Source organism: Nansenia antarctica (genome assembly GCF_963989245.1).
Source record: "Nansenia antarctica genome assembly, chromosome: 13".
Lineage (NCBI taxonomy): Eukaryota > Metazoa > Chordata > Actinopteri > Argentiniformes > Microstomatidae > Nansenia > Nansenia antarctica.
Window position 1 is genome coordinate 30,108,894 of NC_137683.1, and position 18,253 is coordinate 30,127,146.

At 43.1% G+C, this 18,253-nt stretch overlaps 2 protein-coding genes across 2 annotated transcripts; one reads left to right on the forward strand and one right to left on the reverse strand.

Moving 5' to 3' along the window:
• Nucleotides 1-1,072: 1,072 nt before the first annotated feature.
• On the forward strand, nucleotides 1,073-5,865 carry ponzr1 (plac8 onzin related protein 1). Its single transcript, XM_080544445.1, has 4 exons — nucleotides 1,073-1,109; nucleotides 2,257-2,358; nucleotides 4,199-4,350; nucleotides 4,933-5,865. Exons 2-4 carry the CDS (start codon nucleotides 2,259-2,261, stop codon nucleotides 5,362-5,364), a joined length of 684 nt encoding a protein of 227 aa, XP_080400571.1. The 5' UTR covers nucleotides 1,073-1,109; nucleotides 2,257-2,258; the 3' UTR covers nucleotides 5,365-5,865.
• Nucleotides 5,866-11,522: 5,657 nt separating this feature from the next.
• LOC308169514 (transmembrane protein 272-like) lies at nucleotides 11,523-15,641 on the reverse strand (the record flags this gene model as incomplete). Its single annotated transcript, XM_080544195.1, has 5 exons — nucleotides 11,523-11,576; nucleotides 12,292-12,452; nucleotides 14,537-14,725; nucleotides 15,022-15,072; nucleotides 15,611-15,641. The coding sequence occupies 5 exons, from the start codon at nucleotides 15,639-15,641 to the stop codon at nucleotides 11,523-11,525; spliced, it is 486 nt and encodes a 161-aa protein (XP_080400321.1).
• Between the last annotated feature and the right edge of the window lie 2,612 nt (nucleotides 15,642-18,253).

Genomic DNA, 18,253 nt, shown 5'->3' on the forward strand with positions numbered 1-18,253 from the left:
CTGTGTTGAAATAACAAGTGCAACATTCACTACTATCATGAAATATATATTGCCAAGAATCACTGATTTATTTTATTAGTTGTTATGCATTCGGAATAAAGTTGATTGGCGTGGACAGTTCAACTAAAGGGTGAAAATCGTCTCTCTTACCTCCTGGATGTTTCACACACTAAGCGTTCATCTTCAAAGTGGAACATTCAGTCTATATTAATTAAATTAAACACTACCAGTATGTCAACAACAAGACTTTCTGTATGTATGTATGTATGATACACTGTGGTTATTCTCTGCTTTATTGCTGCTGGGCATAGTCTAAAAAAAGAAGTTGTTAGCTCTGCGATCAAGATAAGACAGTTCTGACTGGCACTGCGATACAGGGTGTTCCCATTAAAAATATATATATTGTAGATATACATGTATGTAGTGTACGTTTCTGTCGTTGTTGAGAGGAGCAATTGAGTCAGTAATGCTGCTGGCCACGTGTCGAAGTGTCCTTGGGCAAGACACTGAACTGAACCCCAAATTGCTCCCAATGAGCGGGCCGGCGCCTTGCATGGCAGCTTGTCGCCACTGGTACCCAAGTTCACAAAGGGATGCAGTACTGTTATTGTACCACTGTGAGGCGCTTGAAGCGCTACGCGATACGTTAGGACGCAGGCCTGCGTCACATGTTAATGAGGCTGCGTTGACCTGACGCACATGTCCAGATGTTGTGTGTGTTGAGGTTCCGATGTTAGGGTTATAGTGTTAAAGTGAGTAAAAAAAAAAAAGATCCACCAATGGTGAATGCATTTCGTACCAAGTTACAATGGCAGCATATTATCCAATATGCACAATGTTTTTTGTATTTATATATAAATAATAATATATATAATAATAATAATATAAAACTGCTGTCATGTATTAATTAATAGCTATATTAATTAATCAACCCTACAACTAAATTGAGATGTCACAGGAGGTTTCGACAGAGCTGAATCAATTCCTACTACTACAATACTTTATTTCTGAGAAATCGAAACTTAGACGGATACCACACCCCCACACGTTTCCTCAAAGCCCCACATAGAGAATCACTGACACTGCCGTGGAAGAGAGCGACAGAAAAGGTAGGAGATTACATTTCTCGGTTCTAACTTAAGAGAGATAACAATTAGTAGGCTGCACAACATGTTTCAAAAGTTGATTCAAAACATGTTCTGCAGACGTTCCTAACAGTGGACAGTTGATCTACTGTGTGGAGATTTTTAAAAATCGAATAATTTACATGCGGTCAAACGGTAACCTGTCAGAAAACAACGGTCACTTTAAAAAAAAAACTTTTTCACGTTTAGTTTAGTTTATTTATTTAGCACACAAGAGATTGTGCAAGGAGGGAACGAAGCCCAGAAGGCTTGTACAGAGTTCCACTCCACGTCAATATCTATGTTTCAAATAAACATCAAGGAACACTTAATGCATGTCAATAAGAGAAAAGAAACCACAAACAAAATCACATCCATCGGGCAGAAAGGTAGAATAGCACATACAAACACACAAGACAAAAACAAAACAACAACAAACAAAAAAACAACTGAAAATAGATACAAGGATAGTAAGATTAGTAAAAAATAAATAAACATAGATTTCCATCTTGCCCACGTTTTCGGATTCTGCCCTTCAAAATGTCGGCTTCATTTACTTAATCACTTCAGCTCTGTTTCACACATGATGTGTCTAGATTTGAGTGACAGTGCAAAGATTGACTATCATTGAGTTAGGCCAGCATGACATGATTTAGTATTATCATTGATCATCCAGTTGAGGTGTCATGATGATTTCTAAAACGATCTTCAAAGTTGCCTCCAATCCAATTCCTTGCCAAAGGCGCACAGGCCTAAAGGTAAAACCTGCAATAATCAGATACATGTATATATGCCTATATCAGATGCCTATATTACTAGGGTGCTGTAATCATTAAATATATTAGAACGTAAACGTAAATAGTTTTGAAGTATTACTGACATTAGTGACCACTCTCTCTCTCTCTCTCTCTCTCTCTCTCTCTCTCTCTCTCTCTCTCTCTCTCTCTCTCTCTCTCTCTCTCTCTCTCTCTCTCTCTCTCTTTCTTTCTCTCTCTCTCTTTCTTTCTCTCTTTCTTTCTTTCTCCCTCTTTCTCTCTCCCTCTCCCTTGTCGGAGTAATAGGCGTCAATCCCCACTAAACAATGCGATTGCTCTGCTTCCTTCCTCCCCTGTCCTCCTGTCCTCGTGTGTAGCCATGGCTGTCCAGACGCAGGTCATCTCAGTGACCACCGCCTCTCAGAGCTCTGGGACATGGAGCACCGGCCTGTGTGACTGCTGCTCTGACATGGGCACCTGTAAGTCACGTCACTGACACAACTCGTGACATTAGAATTATACGGTTCTATCTCAATTTTTGGTCAAAATTGAGTTTTTTACATAATCTGATCCATTAGGTGTTTATTAATGCCTGTGTGGTGTTATTTTTAAAATGTTGACATTTTTGAGTTAGTAATTAATAAAATACAAAGGTTCCATCTCGTAAAACATAATGGAATGTAAAAACTTTGACGCTCAATGTCTCTGAACTGCCCTAAACGGAGATAGAACCTTATCATTCTAAACGGAGATAGAACCTTATCATTCTAAGCTCACGAAGTGGTGTGGTTTTATATCATTTTATACTGAGAAATGTAAGTCTCTCTACAGTTTGGCTGGCCGCCACAAGATCTGTGGCGCAGTGAATAATTCTGACTGTGGACAGGGCCCATAACTTGTGTAATCACAGATTTGTATAATATGATTGGTTCCCAAGAGTAGTGACCTCATGACCAAGGACAGTTCTATAAATATCCCGCCCATCTTTTGCCAGGCCGCCAATGCAAATAAGAATTAGTTCTTATCGGCATGCCTGGTTAAATAAAGGTTAAATAAAATAAAATAAAAAACAAATGGTTTGTAAGAGGTAGCTTCGTTAGCTAGAACCATATCTGTTCACATGACGTGTGACATCACTTCCTGTCCTCTTAATTCCACATTGGTTTAATTCCCCCAAATTCACGTTGACATCCATACAGATGTGAAAGTACCTCTACAGTACTTGTTGTCAGTACTCAAGGTGTAAAAGAAAATCAGGGGGGATGGTGGATTTTATCATATGGGGACAATTTGAGCATCCCCACAGCGTCAGTGACTTCAGTGTCAGTGACTTGGTGGTAAAAATGTCATTGCATGTGTGCGTGGCGTGCCCCCTCCCTCGCCCACAGTATTTTACTCAATATGCACAAAACCTAAATGTTGAAATAGCAGTAATACCACGTTCATTGATAAAATGACATAAGGGATGGAAAGGGGGGATGGCAGTTTTAGAAGGGGGATGATTTTGACCGTTTTTTATTTCAGGGGGGGATGCCATCCCCCCTCATCCCCCCTCAACTCGAGTGCTGCTTGCTGTCATTGCAGGTGTCTTTGCACCCCCCCTCCAAATAAAAGGAAGTAACAGAGGAATGAAACAGGAAGTTGTTCTACACCCCTGAAATGTGGTCGCGTCTCAAACAGTGCCTGCATGTGTGTGTGTGGTGTGTGGTGTGTGTGTGTGTGTGTATTGTGTGTATTGTGTGTGTGTGTGTATTGTGTGTGTGTAGTGTGTGTAGTGTGTGTGTGTGTGTGTGTGTGTGTGTAGAGCCAGCTTCTAATGATCGCAAGATCGGCGGTTCGAACCCCGACCGGCCACATGTCGATGTGTCCTTGGGCAAGACACTGAACCCCAATTTCCTCCCAGTGAGCGGGCCGGCGCCTTGCATGGTAGCTTGGCCGCCATTGGTGTGTGAATGGGCGAATGAGAGGCCATGGTGAGGTTTGAGGGGTGCCTGGCATGTACTGCCAGGTCCTATCACAGCAGCTCAGTTGGATTTAGGTCAGAACTTTGACTTGACCAGTCCAAAACACACAACACACAAGGGAGGGTAAGATCTAGTCTCTCAGCAGAATGTTTCAGTGGTAGATAATATATAATGCTAGAACGTTCCCCCAGGTAGATAGATAATGCTAGAACATTCCCTCAGGTAGATATATATAATGCTAGAATGTTCCGGTAACAACCCTGGCCTCTCTGCCCCCCCCCCAGGCTGCTGTGGTAGATATATATAATGCTAGAACGTTCCAGTAACAACCCTGCCCCCCCCCCCCCCCCCCCAGGCTGCTGTGCCCTGTGGTGTTTCCCCTGCATGCAGTGTCAGACAGCGTCGCATTTCGGGTGGTGCTGCTGCCTGCCCGTGCTGGACGCCGCTGCCTGCCTGGCGGTCTCCTGCTGCCTGCGCTCCTCTATCAGGGAGCGCCACGGCATCCAGGTAAGAAGATTCTGATTCGGATTCATATTCAAGGCTAGGCTACCTACCGCCAGGGTCCAGGTAAGAAGATTCAAATCCAAACTGAAATCATGGCTGAGAGATAACCAGGCATGTGACCACTGACCACAGAAGAGTGCAGAAGTGATGCAGACATGATTACATGTTTCGTTCGCCTCCGTGATTTCTAAGTAATCCTACATGGTCCACTGAACACACCTGCTGGTAACAAACCCCACTCTCAGTTGTAGAAGGAAGTGCTTTTTGGAGCCGCAAGACGTTTCCCAGTAATGGATGACAACGTAACACACAGCTGTTGGTCTACAGTAACCCACCAGTGAAACTAACTTACAAAAATCTCTCTCCCCCTCTCTCTCTCTCTCTCTCTCTCTCTCTCTCTCTCTCTCTCTCCTCCTCACTCCCTCTCTCTCCCCCTCTCTCTCTCTCTCTCTCTCTCCCTCTCTCTCCCCCTCTCTCTCTCTCTCTCTCTCTCTCTCTCCCTCTCTCTCCCTCTCTCTCCCCCCCCCCCCTCTCCCCTCTCCCCCCCCCCCCCCTCCCCCCCCCTCTCTCCCCTCCCTCCCTCAGGGCTCAGGCTGTGATGACTGCTGCGTGGTGTATTGTTGCTACCCCTGTGCCTGGTGTCAGATGGCGCGGGAGATTAAGACCAGGGGTTACAGGCCCCAGAGCAACATCGTCACAAACACTGTCGTGGTCACCTCCGCGCCACAGTTTAGCCCCCCACCTATGGCTAACCCAGCAATTAACATTATTAATGTTAACCCCCCTGCCGGTGCATACGCACCTATGAACAACCCCCCTACCGGGGCATACGCACCTATGAACCCCCCTGTCGGTGCATACGCACCTATGGTCACCCCCGGATTTAATGTTAACCCCCCTACAGGTGCATACGCACCTATGAATCCCCCCCCCCCAGGGTTTAATGTTAACCCCCCTCCGTACGCACCTATGGACCCCACAGGAATGGATGTTCAGGCCCCCTACCAGTACAAGTAAAAAAAAAAAAAACATGCAGAAAGGTTAGGGGTCAGGGGTCAGGGGTGAAATCGTGGTTTGTTGTTTGATCGAAAGGGCATTCATTGTCATTGTTGTTACAGTTTGTCGTTATCATTTCCACCATTTTCTAGCATATTCAGAGTCATTCCAGCCATGTCTAAAACACGCTGCCAAAGCCATTTCAGTTGAGCGTTAAACGTTATAATGTTTCTATCCGTCCCTTGTTCAGCTGTTCCTTGGGTGTTTGGGAATACAGGAGGACGATGTAAGAGCACGCGTGTACTTTTATGACTGTATGTGATGGTGGACTGCTAAACCTGCTTCCTTGTTTTAGACGTGTCATGTCAAGTTTAAAGGTCATTTGACTAAACTACCTGCTTTGTTTGTTTGTTTGAGAAAGTGACATTTGATAGTGAATAATATGTAGTATCTCTACCTTCTGAAATGATGGTTAGGGCTGGTGTTATCAAGCGAAAGGTTCTTTATATAAAAATCTGTTGACATACACTTGTGATCACTTTCAATTCATTCAACAAGCTATTAGATATTCACTTTCTATTCTGAACTTTACAATTCGCATTTCTCAAAAACAACAAACTGTCAACTGACGTCTTGCTGCAAGGCATTCTGGAACCTGCAGTTCTACCCATTCTTAGCTAATACAACAGATAGGTAGGCTACTTCTTTTTAACTCTCTTAACGATAAATAATAACTCTTAACTGTTAATCAATGATGTAACATATTAATCAATCGCTTTTAACTGTCAATCAATCATGTAACCTATAAAGTTACAACAGAATATGCTATAATGGAGGTCAATGTCATGAGATGACTTCAGCAGTAACTATGACTATAACTATAACTATAATGATAATGATAACAACAATAATAATCATCATCACAATAATAATAATAATGGACAGTCTGAAATAGCCCCAGGTGCAACATACTATATCTTAAATATCTTGTACTGTATCGCAGGGTATCCGCGGTGTCTTGAAAAGTATTAAAAGTTGATAAATACATTTTGGGAAAATCAAGACCCTTAATAAGTATTAAAAAGTCTTATCACGATTTTATGAGGTGATATTGAATTTTGTAGGTATTTTTCTGAATTAGACTCTGTCCAAAGAGTTTGAGTCCTAAACACTTTTAGTAAAAGTTCGTGAATTTATTAGTTTTATTAAAAAACAAAGATGAACCGGAAATTCTGTTGTATGATAGTGGTCTAGTCTATTGCAAACTAAAACGGTTAAGTTAAAGGTGTCACTGATGTCAACGGTTACAGCTCCAAGTGGCGGTGAGGTCTGGAAAAATATTGACAAGGTCTTTAAAAAGTCTTAGAAAGGTATTGAAATTAACCTCAACATTCCTGTATACACCCTGAGTATGACAACACCTCCCTCCTCTCCTCTAACTTACTCTCACTTCCTCCTCTGCCTCTCCCTTGTGACCCTTTCACACCTGCCCTCCTTTATTTATCTTCCCACACTCAGTTCTCTTTTTTTCTTTCTCGCTCTCTCTCTCTCTCTCTCTCTCTCTCTCTCTCTCTCTCTCTCTCTCTCTCTCTCTCTCTCTCTCTCTCTCTCTCTCCCTCTATATTCCGGGAGGAGGAGGGCGTGCACACTGCGCTGGATCAGCTCCATCCTCCATGTGACCCGTCTGCTCTCTCTGTCCACCCCCCTGCACTCCTCCTGGGACACAGACACAGACGGGGATGGAACATCAGCTACAGGAAGTCTTTGTTTTTTCAGTTCCCGTGTCCCCAGGTCCTACAGTCCCCCACCCCTCCTCAGGTCACCTGATAACCAGTGTCATGGTGTCTGGAATTCTCTTAAAAAAAAAATAATATATATATATATATATATATTGCAAACAAGTCGTAGACAGTCAGTGGCAAGAAGTAATAGCAGTAGTAATCAGTCAAAACAATACAGATGTATATCAATCCAGGGTTCCTACAAGTTTCAACAAGTCAAATTCAAGACCTTTTTAGACCTTTTATAGACCTCTTTGAAAAGGATTTTTGACCTATTCGCGACACCGTATGGTAGCTTTTTGTCATCCTCGAGGTGATGAAATTAGGGATTTCACTGCCATACAGACAAAACAGGAAGCGAATTGGAATTTTTTGGGTTCCAGCTTGATTCATTTCCGCATAAATAGATGTGGTCGGACTGATTTCCTTGTAGGATCTCATGTTTAAGACCTAGCACCTCATTTTTAGACTGAATAACAGAAATTTGGGACCTTTTTAGGCCTTATGAATTGGATTGCTGGATTTTAGACTTTGAGGCTTTTTAAGACCAGTGCGGGAACCCTGTCAATCACTTCAGGGTCTGTAAAGAGTCCTTGTTTAAATGAATAAATAAATAATAGTAACAGTCTGTAAGAATACGGTACACGGGAAGAAAATGAAAGTGAACATTGTTGTCCTGGTGTTTTTATTTTTTTTATGTCTACAGACAGACAGACAAGATCATGCTAACTTGTTTCTATAATGTCTGGTTGACAGATCAGATCTCCAACTTGAGATATCTGTGGTCAGCGGTGTGAAAATGTCTTTTCTATCATAGAAGTGACTCACAGAAGGTTGTGAGTTGTTACTGGTCTCTACAAAGTTCTGGGTCGAGATTTCGGGGGGGAACAAGCCTCTTGGTTAACTTAACATTTTGAAGAATCAAGAGCCAGGGTACGATGTGGATTCAAACATGCTCTCATATTCAAGTCAATACTTTTGCCAGATGAACAAGATAAACCTTGCCACTTCCTGTGATCAACAGACCTATCTGTGGTCAACAGTGTGAAAATGTATTTTCTATGAAAGAGGAAGTGACTCACAGAAAGAAAGCGAGTTGTTACTGGTAGTAAACACTTACACAATGTCATCCAGTGGCGTAGCGGACGGGCCCGCAAGCGACGCACCGCGGGGGGGCCCCAGCCACTAGGGGGGCCCCCTAACATTGGATACACATATTATTTTTTATTTTTTATATAAAACAAAGAAAATAAGTGGTCCTTCATTGTGTCAACCTTAATTTTAATATATAGGCCTATATTTAAAAATATATACATAGTTAGCCGTATCCAATTGCAACATGACTTTGACGTCACACGTCACTTGTCAGTCACTTGGCAGCGAGACACAAGGAGAATGAGCAAGCGAAAATACCTCAGCGGTGCGCAAAAACGGGAACTACAATAATGACCTTTCTTCTGATTTTCCATCACAGCTTCTTTCCTTTCGAAATGCTCTGAGGTCAGAAATAAAACGTATTGAAAAGGGTTCAATCAAAGATCTGACAGAGCTCCTGCTCCTGAGACATGCATCTATCCTGCCCAGTGTCATAGACGTGGCTACTGCTCTCAAGCTTTTAACCATACCTGTCACAGTGGCAAGTGCAGAGAGATCGTTTACGAAACTGAAAATTATCAAAAGCTATCTGAGAAGCACCATGTCCCAGGACAGACTATCCGGACTAGCGATGCTCAGCATTGAAAGCCAGCGCGCACGTCAATTGGACTTAACAAACATAGTGAAGGACTTCGCACAGACCAATGGAGGAGAGGACGTTTTGGTCATTGTTAAATGTAAGAATATTATTTGATATGTCCAACAAAGGATTTGACAAACCCTGGCCAATTTTGCGCAACAAGTAGACTCTGATGCAGCGGAGACAGGGTTGCCAGATTGGCTGGTTTTTGGTGGATTTAGAAGTTTTTAGATTGGTTAGGTTGAAAATTCTCAATCCCATCTGGCAACCCTTAGCGGAGAGTCTACAGATATGTTTACAGATGTCGCACTGCTGTGCACACCACACTTTGTTAAAAGAAATAAAGCTTGTACTTTTCTACTTATAATACATTCTACTGATGTAGTCTACCATTTGGTTTTAGTCATAGGCTATTGCTCTCACTTGTTTGTACCTTTTGCTAAGTCAAGCATTTAGAATGTAGAGTGCATATTGCGAAATTTCGCAACGTCAATAACGCATCGGCCTCTAAAAAACGCACGTTTTTTTTTTTTACTCCGTTGCGAAAGGGCCCCCGCCACCACCTTGCGGGGGGCCCCCGGGATGTTGCGCTACGCCACTGATGTCATCATGTGTGTGTGTGTGTGTGTGTGTGTGTGTGTGTGTGTGTGTGTGTGTGTGTGTGTGTGTATGTGTGTGTGTCCCAGTGAGCAATAGACGTCTTTTCAACCTCGCGTCTACAATATAAACCAATATAGACCAGCTATATTACGGCTATATTTTCTACTTATCTTAAATGCATGAAAACCGTTATTAAACCCCTCTAAACTGTCAGAATACGTCCCAGACGTCATGTAGTATGAGATTCCATGTAGTCTAGCATAGTTATTCATGCGGAAGTGGTTAAATTGCGTCTATACGTCGCTGTCCTTTAACCCAGATAAATGCGGTCTGTGTCTAAACCTGTTTTAGTCTAGCAGCACTTTGAGTTTAAATTAATACCCTAAACGCCTGTAGATTGTCAAAATATGTACCAGACCGTCATATAGTCTGAGATTCCATGTAGTCTAGCATAGTTATTCATGCGGAAGTGGTGGTTTAAATTGCGTCTATACGTCGCTGTCCTTTAACCCAGATAAATGCTGTCTGTGTCTAAACATGTTTTAGTCTAGCAGCACTTTGAGTTTAAATTAATACCCTAAACGCCTGTAGATTGTCAAAATATGTACCAGACCGTCATTTAGTCTGAGATTCCATGTAGTCTAGCATAGTTATTCATGCGGAAGTGGTGGTTTAAATTGCGTCTATACGTCGCTGTCCTTTAACTCAGATAAATGCGGTCTGTGTCTAAACATATTTTCTACTTATCTCAAATGCATTAAAACCGTTATTAAACCCATTCTATTGTCCTTACGCTCTACTCTATGACTATGAGGCTGGGAAGACAAATCGGCAACACACTACATGAACTGAATTGAGATTATATAGAAAAATAGTCATAGTACCAGGTGTTGATGACTGCAGAGGAGAGTCTATCATTGTAGAGTTATCAGTGGCTTTTCAAACAAAGATCAAAGCACATGAACAACTTTAAACAGGAACAAGTAGCACAGAATGAGAGGAAAGACCAGTTATATTTTAAAAATACAAACGCATTGCTTACAGGCATATTCTTCTTTGTCCTTTTCTTTTAATTCAAAGAGGTCCATAGAAACTGATCGTTAAAAGGAAATATCGTTAAAATGTGCTTTCTTAAATACAAAAAACGTCACATAATAATCGCATTACGTTTTGCTACATGTAACCGGTTGGTTATTATTTCCAGTTTGCGGTTAATGTAATTTTGGTTAACAAATGCTTTCTTTCGCTACGATTGGAGACGGGTTACCACGTGACCATGGGACGTATTGAATTTCCCGGTTGGAACAGTGAAAAGTAGTATTTTTGGGATGTTTTGTACATTGGCACTACATTATTATTGTTAAAACACTATTCCACTAATACCGTTATTATTATATAGTGGAATGCCTATAGAAACTATTGTTGAGGTTAAACCGTGACCTACATTGACGTGCCAGAGAATGACTACCCTCCCTCGAAACCATCGCGGGTATCGCTTCTCGGCCTTTTGGCTAAGATCAAGTGTATCTGTTCTTATCAGTTTAATATCTGATACGTCCCCTACCCGGGGACGTTATATTAAATTGATTTTTGGAGCAGGGAGATGGAATAGGGGCTTGCTCCGTCCACACCACGCATCGACCTGGTATTGCAGTACCTCCAGGAACATAATATTTCAACGGCATTTCAAGGTCTAAATATACGCCAAATTGGAAATTGAAACAACGTCTATGTTTAGACGTTGAAATGCCGTTGAAACATAGACAGGGAAACAACGTATATGTTTCAACAGCATTTCAACGTCTAAACATAGACGTTGTTTCAATTTCCAATTTGGCGTATATTTAGCCTCGATTTCGCCTAGACGTCTACAGGCCATTTAGACGTTGTTTAGACGTCTAATCAACGTAAAATTGCTCACTGGGGTGTGTGTGTGTGTGTGTGTGTGTGTGTGTGTGTGTGTGTGTGTGTATGTGTGTGTGTGTGTGTGTGTGTGTGTGTGTGAGATAGATACAGCTGAGGTCTTTGATCAAGAGAAGCTCATTAACCCCTGATACCCAGAGTCACTCAGGCTCTCCTGCAGCGGAGCATCTTGTCTCCGTTTTAATACTCTCATCCTGTAGAAAGGTTCGGGTGAGTTTTAAAAGAGCCTTACAACATGTAATACATCCAGGTGCACAATCACAGACACATTAATCACAGTTTGAGTTGATCTCATAAAATACATTTAATCATGATGTATAAATAGTCAATGTCGGACCACATACAAAACGGAAAAGAAGCACTTTACTCATATGCATAGTTTAGACTTAAAACGTGATTTATATGATCAATTATGAGATATACTGTAGAATTGTATATAATAATAATAATGATAATAATAATAACTTGTATTTATAGCACTTTTCCTGCAAACGTTGCATTATCATTAATATTCATATTTAATGAATACATTAATATCATTATTTATAGACTTATTAAAATAATACTATATAATTGTATTTAGAGTACACCCTTTCCTTTCCTCCTTTCCTCTCCCTCTCAGACGACCCTATATGGTCAAGTGTTGCCAGATTGGGCTACTATTCCAGCCAGATTGGGCTACTTATGATCACACTGGGCGGTTTTTAGACGTGTGATTAGGCTGGAAAACAATCCCATCTGGCAACACTGCCTATGGTCATCTTCTCTCCCTTTCAGACGACCCTATATGCTCAGTGTTGCCAGATTGGGCTACTATTCCAGCCCAATTGGGCTACTTATGGGCGGTTTTTAGACTGTGATTAGGCTGGAAAACAATCACCATCTACACTGGTGGGGTCGACCTCCCACCGATGCAGAGCAGCAGCACCGCAGCAGCAGCAGGCCCAGGGCTATGTAGCCCAGCGAGGTGGTCCAGAAGGCACACTGGTACAGGGTCTTGTCACAGTACGGGTCCTCTGTCAGGGTCTGGTTGTAGTTGGGCTCGTAGATGGAGTAGATCCACACGTTACCTGCAGGGGAGACATGGGGGGGAGTTAGGAGACATGGGGGGAGAGTTAGGAGACATGGGGGGGAGTTAGGAGACATGGGGGGGAGTTAGGAGACATGGGGGGGAGTTAGGAGACATGGGGGGGAGTTAGGAGACATGGGGGGGAGTTAGGAGACATAGGGGGGAGTTAGGAGACATGGGGGGGAGTTAGGAGACATGGGGGGGAGTTAGGAGACATGGGGGGGAGTTAGGAGACATGGGGAGGAGTTAGGAGACATGGGGGGGAGTTAGGAGACATGAGGGGGAGTTAGGAGACGATGGGGGGGAGTTAGGAGACATGGGGGGGAGTTAGGAGACATGGGGGGGAGTTAGATGACATGGGGGGGAGTTAGGAGACATGGGGGGGAGTTAGGAGACATGGGGGGGAGTTAGGAGACATGAGGGGGAGTTAGGAGACATGGGGGGGAGTTAGGAGACATAGGGGGGAGTTAGGAGACATGGGGGGGAGTTAGGAGACATGAGGAGGAGTTAGGAGACATAGGGGGGAGTTAGGAGACATAGGGGGGAGTTAGGAGACATGGGGAGGAGTTAGGAGACATGGGGAGGAGTTAGGAGACATAGGGGGGAGTTAGGAGACATGGGGGGGAGTTAGGAGACATGGGGGGGAGTTAGGAGACATGGGGAGGAGTTAGGAGACATGGGGGGGAGTTAGGAGACATGGGGGGGAGTTAGGAGACATGGGGGGGAGTTAGGAGACATGGGGGGGAGTTAGGAGACATGGGGGGGAGTTAGGAGACATGGGGAGGAGTTAGGAGACATAGGGGGGAGTTAGGAGACATGGGGGGGAGTTAGGAGACATGGGGGGAGTTAGGAGACATGGGGAGGAGTTAGGAGACATGGGGGGGAGTTAGGAGACATAGGGGGGAGTTAGGAGACATGGGGGGGAGTTAGGAGACATGAGGAGGAGTTAGGAGACATGAGGAGGAGTTAGGAGACATGGGGAGGAGTTAGGAGACATAGGGGGGAGTTAGGAGACATGGGGGGGAGTTAGGAGACATGAGGAGGAGTTAGGAGACATGAGGAGGAGTTAGGAGACATGGGGAGGAGTTAGGAGACATAGGGGGGAGTTAGGAGACATAGGGGGGAGTTAGGAGACATGGGGGGGAGTTAGGAGACATGGGGGGGAGTTAGGAGACATGGGGAGGAGTTAGGAGACATGGGGGGGAGTTAGGAGACATGGGGGGGAGTTAGGAGACATGGGGGGGGAGTTAGGAGACATGGGGGGGGGAGTTAGGAGACATGGGGGGGGAGTTAGGAGACATGGGGGGGAGTTAGGAGACATGGGGGGGAGTTAGGAGACATGGGGAGGAGTTAGGAGACATGGGGGGGAGTTAGGAGACATGGGGGGGGAGTTAGGAGACATGGGGAGGAGTTAGGAGACATGGGGGGGAGTAAGAAGACATGGGGGGGGAGTTAGGAGACATGGGGGGGAGTTAGGAGACATGGGGAGGAGTTAGGAGACATGGGGGGGATAAACATGAAGTCGCTCCTTTCAAAGAATGACAGAATTTTAGGATATGAAATTTAGTCAATGTCATGGTCTCTCTCGCGCTCTCTCTTTTTCTCTCTCTCTCTTTCTCCCTCTTTCTCTCTCTTTCTCCCTCTCTCTTTCTCCCTCTCTCTTTCTCCCTATTTCTCTCTCTCTCTTTCTCCCTCTCTCTCTTTCTCCTTCTCTCTCTCTCTCTTTCTCTCTCTCTCTCTCTTTCTCCTTCTCTCCCTCTCTCTTTCTCCCTCTTTCTCTCTCTCTCTCTTTCTCCCTCTCTCTCTTTCTCTCTCTCTCTCTCCCCCCCTCTCTCTCTCTCTTTCTCTCTCTCTCCCTCTCTTTCTCTCTCTCTCTCTCTCTCTCTCTCTCCCTCTCTCTCCCCCCCTCTCTCTTTCTCTTTATCTCCCTCTCTTTCTCTCTCTCTCTCTCTCTCTCCCTCTCTCTCTCTCTCTCTCTCCCCCTCTCTCTCTCTCTCTCCCCCTCTCCCTCCCTCTCTCTCTCTCTCTCTCTCTCTCTCTCTCTCTCTCTCTCTCTCTCTCTCTCTCTCTCTCTCAGACTCTCACCGCTGATGAACCAGCAGAAGAGGAACAGGGAGGCGAGGGCGTTCCAGGCGGTACATAGTCTGCTGAGAGGGTTGTGTTGTTCGGTCCCAGGACAGGACAGCAGGGACAGGGCCAGACCAAACACCCCCATCACCACCAGGTAGATGGGGATGTACTCCTGTCGAGGGCAGTCGTTCATATGCACCATACCTACAGTACACATACAGCACAATGGGGAGAGAAAGGTTCAGGGTGGAAGAGAAGAGGGTATTACTTATTTAACATACTTATTTAAAAACATATTTGCAATGCTTAAGAATCTTTGCCATGTCATTTTGAACTTCTCTAGTTGTACTGTACTAAGTATAGTTTACACAGGTTATGGGGCTGGTAAGTGCACGTGTCAATGTAGTGATTACAATTTTAAGATTTGTATCTTTCGTAATTACGATGAAAATAAATTCCCACAGGGTCGATTACAGAGATGTTTTTACTCGGCGTCTTACCTATGGCAATGTTAGCGATGGGTAGGGCACACGCAAGTAATTTGCTGCACACTGAGAGGAGAGAGGATACAGGTCATCTTTACATGTACATACACTATTCTAATGAATCCATCCATCTCAATTCAGAATTTATTTAGTTTGTTGTTTTTTTACCTGAACTCTACATCACTCTACATTAAGATCAGAACTCTTTACTGTGTTAGTTTGCCATGTCTAGTATGTGACCTGATGGTACTGAACACCCCAACACTGTAATGAACTTTGCTCAGGTTATCGTGACGTTAGAATTATATGGTTCTATCTCCATTTTTGAGTTTTTTTACATAATCCGATCCATTAGGTGTTTATTAATGCCTGTGTGGTGTTATTTTTAAAATGTTGAATTGTTTAGTTCAGTAATTAATCAAATACAAAGGTTCCATCTCACAAAACATAATGGAATGTAAAAACGTTGACGCTCAATATCTCTGAACTGCCCTAAACGGAGATAGAACCTTATCATTCTAGACGGAGATAGAACCGTATCATTCTAAACGGAGATAGAACCTTCATTCTAAGCTCAGGTTATGCTTATGGGGACATAACCCACCTTGCCCGAAGAGAAAGAGAAATTCCGCCATCCTGAGGGAAATGACAGGGACAGACCTGTAGAGGGAGACAGAGAGCCGTGACAAAGATATCAGGGTACTGTGGAGTTGTCAGGGTTCGAGGGTAGCCTTGGTTATCAGGGGCATACTGTAGCTAGTCAATGTTATATTGATAAACAGATACAAACTGAATATACAGCTGACATGATTCTCTGTTCCTAACATTCACAACATTCTTTGCTGTTATTTCATCCCTAGGTTCAATATTTTACATGTAAACAATGAGGAAATACAATCTCACAATCTACACACTACTATACACACCCTCACAATCTATACACTACTATCCAGTGTACTATATGCTAACAGGAGAGCCTGAGTGACTCTGGGTATCAGGGGTTAGTGAGCTTCTCTTGATCAAAGGCCTCAGCTGTATCTATCACACACACACACACACACACACACACACACACACACACACACACACACACACACACACACACACACACACACACACACACACACACACACACACACACACACACACACACACACACACACACACACACACATATTCCTGTTCTCCAGTATCTACTGATTAACATGATATGCAACTCATTATGTCAGTGTTAAGATATGACAGTAAATCTACCCTGTGCATTTCACTCAAGGGAATTCCCATAGGAATGATTTTTGCCCAGTGGATCGATATAAATCCAATTTTAGTCGTGTTTTAATGATGAGCTATATAAAAACCATACTGGGATAGAGAGGGACCTATAATATGACATTGCATATGGGACCTTCACACATTTTGTCCACAGTTCCCTGGCTGTCTAGACGGCCTAGCATTGCTATGAGGCTGATGCCACTCCCTATGACAGAATGAATTACAATCATATGTACTGTATATATGGGAGATCATTCCTATGGGGTATTTCCCATAGAGTGAAATGCACAGGGCAGATTTCTCGACCCTAACATCATCTGAGAAGTCATGTTGTATATAATTTTAATCAGTAGACACTATAGAGTAGCCAGTTCAGTTTGTGAGGAGTGTAGCTGCATAAAGATGTCAAAACAATCATGAATGATCCATTATTGTCAGAGTCCTCCATTGGTCCTGCAAATGTTCATTATTGAAAAACATGTTTTAAAAAAGCTCCAATATTCAGAAGTGTTCATGGCGCAGGTATGTATAACTGCATATTTTGCAAGTAAAAGTGACATGGTAGCCATGGTGACAGGGAAGGCTGGAATGCTTCAGCTTGAACCCTTTCTACAGAGGGTTAAATGGAGCCCAAAAGGCTTCTGTAATGCATGCTCCTAGAAGTATACCTGGTCACAAAAGACTTACTAACACTTACTAAACACTTACATTAACTCAACCAGTCACCAATTACTGGTAATAATGTCGTATATTTCCACACACATGCATAGATAGTATGATAGGGGGTCATGCTATTCTGTAGCCTTCATGTTTGCACCAGCGGGCACCCGGAAGGGTGACATCACAGTGACATCACAGGGGACGGCCCTCATGGCCATCTGGATAAGGTGATAGGCTATGACCTGTGACTGTATTTGCATATTGTGGATGAATAGGGTTGAGACCCAAGGGGGGGCCTCTTGACCAGCGGATCTCAGCAGAGGAGGACAGACACAAGGCTTCAGCTGCTGGTATACGTATACCCTGTTTTTGTAACTCTGATTAAATCGTCTTAAACTCAATAGCTGTTCTTTGATTCATAACTAACAAGAGAAATACTCAACAATAACATTAATATATATTGTTCAGACAGTAAAACGGTGGATGTGATTCACATTCACTAACACTTACTAAACACTAAACACATACTAACACTTACTAAACACTTACATTAACTCAACCAGTCACCAATTACGGGTAATAGCATTAATATAATGTTCATCAGTCACAGCTAATATGAGTGACAGTAAAAAGGTGGATGTGATTCACAGTGCAGGAGAAACCTGTTGGTGTAAATCCATCTACACTGCAATCAGAAGGCTTGTCACTTTGTTACACACACCGCTGTCAAACATGAAACAGATCATAAATGTATATTCAAATGACAAACATGACTCACTTCTTAATCACATTAGAATATATGTATAATTATAATCTACTGATCCATTCTTCCATGGAGTTAAACACAGGATGACCAGACGGGCAGCCAAGCACACATCACTGGCTCAGCTGACTGATAAACACATGTTTCATTGTGTATAGATCTATACATCTGATAGAGACTGTCTTGTTGGAAGTTTGCATGCTGTAGTCTTATACTGCAATGCAGTTAACTAATAACATACTTGATGGACTGTGAATTAGCCCGTTGTCATGTTTAATGATGTTCTTGTATCCAATCATCTCAACACAAATACTATTAGGCTACATATTCAATATTACACAGACTTGGTCAAATGTTCGCAGTTGGCCTATTAGCCTAGTACTAAGTAAGTAAGTAATTAAAACGTTATTTATATAGCACCTTTCGTACATGAAATGCAACTAAAAGCGCTTTTAAACCTTTTAAGGTTTCTTATTAAATACGGTAGTTCGCTATTTCGGTTTAACCTGTAAGTGTTAACATCATGGGAGCAAGACACCTGTCAATAATACT